This window comes from Limulus polyphemus, unplaced genomic scaffold (genome assembly GCF_000517525.1).
Source record: "Limulus polyphemus unplaced genomic scaffold, Limulus_polyphemus-2.1.2 Scaffold1275, whole genome shotgun sequence".
NCBI classification, from domain to species: Eukaryota; Metazoa; Arthropoda; class Merostomata; order Xiphosura; family Limulidae; genus Limulus; species Limulus polyphemus.
The window spans coordinates 65,624-69,002 of NW_013666885.1; the positions used below are offsets into that span (position 1 = coordinate 65,624).

General features: G+C 32.6%; 1 protein-coding gene across 5 annotated transcripts in view; it reads right to left on the reverse strand.

Moving 5' to 3' along the window:
* Positions 1 to 200: 200 nt before the first annotated feature.
* The window catches only part of LOC106462884 (sulfotransferase family cytosolic 1B member 1-like), a 52,854-nt gene continuing 49,675 nt past the window's right edge, over positions 201 to 3,379 (reverse strand). For all 5 annotated transcript variants that reach the window (XM_022390286.1, XM_013922850.2, XM_022390288.1 and 2 more), the window contains 2 exons: positions 2,085 to 2,268; positions 201 to 793 (listed from right to left, as the gene is read on the reverse strand). In XM_022390286.1, the coding sequence (XP_022245994.1) occupies positions 252 to 793; positions 2,085 to 2,268 (726 nt within the window). In that variant the 3' untranslated portion in view covers positions 201 to 251. The remainder of the gene's footprint in view (positions 794 to 2,084; positions 2,269 to 3,379) is intronic.

Below are 3,379 nucleotides of genomic sequence, written 5' to 3' on the forward strand. Positions count from 1 at the left end.
ACCTAGAGTATCAGTGTACTGTGATGTATTATGTTGTCTCTAATGTGATATAATTTTTCGTGCTACCTCTCTATATATAAGTTATTTTGTTTAAAACAACGTGGAAGATTTTGTACATTTTGTTATATATATTTATAAACAATGATATTTAGTTTACCAGCTGTTTGGCGATACGAGGTTATATGTTTTTCGTACTCTGAACGATGTGAAACATAAACAGTAATTATTTCCTCCACAGCAATACCAATTTCTTAAATCTGCCCATATATTGAATTATCTGTATAATCAATGATATCATTGGTGCACTGACCATTGTGTTCTTTAGGTTCTTGTGATTTAGAGAATTTGCTTACAAAAACACTTTCGGAAAAACCAGTATTTGAAGTTTCTCTAATACTTTCGTATAAGTTCATGTTTTCTGCAAATTCCAGATTCTCAAGATATTCGTTTCCATTGACTGCTAAAACATCGCTGCGTTTTGTATTTCGCTCAGTCTCAGGAAAATCTTTGTTCGGAAGTTGCGCGTAAATATGTGTGGCACACGAAGTAGCAGTATCGGATAACTTGGTTTCACTTTCTAGTTCATTATAATTATGATCTGAAACTGAATCTAGTTCCTCACAGCTTCTATTTGGGGAATCAATTATCCGGCCGTGCGCCTGCATTCGTTTATAGGCATCACTTGGTTCGAATACCAAGTGTAAGCCTGAACCAGCCATCTTCTCTTTACACACTTTTTCAAATGTTTCGTTTTGTTCGGGAGTGAAATAATTCTTCCAGTCACCAATAATTCCTAATGGGGGAAACAACAACAATATTGATAATAATAATGAGGAATATTTATAATATTTTTGATTTATATAATTATATTATCATAGTGCATAAAAATCAGAAGGAAATTATAAAACAACGTTAGAATAATACATTGGTGTACACAGTTTAAGGCAAGAAGCTTATGAATAAAACTTATTGTTTCATAATAGAAATTATACTCCACGCATTATTATTTTGTTGAAATGTAGATTGGATTTTTTAACAAAATTAAACTTCGTTAAATACTTATTAGATAAGAGAAAAAAAGAAAGAAAAACCATTTATTGAGAATTTTATTTTTACAACTCCTTCAGATGCGATCTTTTAATTTGACTGTGAGTTTACCGTAATGTAGAAAGTCGTTTTTGAAGAAGTTGTAAAAATGAAATGACCAGAGGAATAAAATACAAACTTGTTCTTAGGAGTTAGTAGTCATTGTACTCAAATCACGAATACTTATGTTAATTTATTATTTGTTTGTTTGCTAAACTTCGATCAAAGCTACTCGAGGGCTATTTGCATTAGCCGCCCCTAATTTCAAAGTGACAGACTAGAGCAGTTTTTCTCAGCCGGATTTGCTAGATGATCCCCGATTATCTCTACAAGGATGAAAAACAGTTCGTCATAACAAAGATAATATGTGCACCTCGAGGATTCTAAAAATATGTTGATTCAAAGCAAACAGCTCTTGCCCCCCCCCCCCGGAAACCCTGGTCGCGACCCACCGTTTGAGAAACACTGGCCTATAGTGAAGAGAGCTTATAATCACTTACCGCCAGCTCAAAGTTACTCAAATCGTATAGTGGGATTTGACCGTCACTCTTATAATGCGCTCAAGGCTCCAAAGTGCAGAGCAAGATATTTTTTGTCGATAATCAAACCTCATACTAATATTAATATTGAATACGTAATTCAAAACCACATTCAACAATTCAAGAAATGCAATAAGGGCACAAACATTTCCTTAACAATGGGTTGAAATCTCCAAACTCACGACAGAAATTTATTCCAAAGTTTTAACACATCGTGAAATCAGACTTTAAGTATAATATATTAAAGAAAATCAAGTTTAATAGCAGAACCTAATAACGGAGTATTAAAAGTCATAATACAAGTGTTAATTATATAGTAGTAATAAATCTTGATATTTATAACTTCACATTAATGGTGGCTCTAAAGTTACAGTAGCTTTTATTATGACAATTCTACAAAATTATCATTACAGTGATAAAACTAATCTTAAAGTATTACAATACCAAGGCCTGCTTTACCTTTTCTCATGAATTTTGTGTGTGACATGTTGAAAAAATCTGTGACAGGAAGTTGTTCACGATTTACCATGTTATTATTTTTCATTTGGTCGAAACTACAATGGTGGGCAATATTTTTTATGGCTTCTGGGTGTAACGGCCGATCTAGGAAATTAGCTATACGTTCTATCATTCTTTCCAGGTCCTACAAAATGGAAAAAAAATCCATTAGTTCAGAGTTACAGTGTCGAAAGAGTTGAGAAAATGAAACAAAAACACTAAGTATATGTAACTATATCAAATTTAAGATTCCATTAGTCAGAGATGTACAACTATCTCTTGATGTTCAAATCTATTATCATATATCCTGCCTATTTGGCATATAATATCTGTTAACAGGGGATCGCCAAAGAGGGAGGAAGATGCGAGCGAACCATCTTTTTAGGTCCTAAATAAACATAAATTTCACGAGTTTGAATATTTAGGTGCAGGTTAACAGCGAAACCAATAACCTCAGTACAAACATAACATGTTCAGGTCTATTAACAGCCATTGGTCCGGTTTCTCAGTACAATATGAGTGAGCAAGTACCACATGGTTTTGTATCGTACTGGCTAGATAAACGACATACAGTAAAACCACGTATTGACCAGGATAAACCCTTCATATCTTCATTTATGCTAAGGCAACAACATATGCTTCAGAAGGCTGTGTCTGTTTGTCCACACCTACATACTTGTAGCCAATAGGATACGGTGCTTGATTAAACTGCGAAAGGATCCAAATAACAGTATACTTAACTTATGTTGTATAATAAGGTGAAAATAGTTATTAAAAGGGCATTTTGATACGTATAAATGTAAAGTACACATAAACTTTAATTAAGTAATGAGTACACAGCATCCAATTTATTTTTAAAATTCGCATGTATATTCATTTCACCATAACTTGTTCATTATCGGATTCTCGTCTTAACACGTGCAATGTTACGTGTATGTACATATATATTGATTTTATAAAGATGCAACATGAACAGAAACGATATTCCTACTAAGAAAATCCTGGTGACACCCATCATTTATTTTATATTGTTCACTTTACTTTTATTTTTCAAAAATTCATGACTAATTACAACTAATTTTGCATGTAATATTCCACTCTCAGTAGCAAGAAGAATTGATAAGATATTCAGAATAAGAAAATAAAAGTTGATGAATGACGCTATTAATTAAAGATGAATGACGCTATTAATTAAAGATGAATGACTCTATTGATTAAAGATGAATGACTATTGATTAAAGATGAATGACTCTATT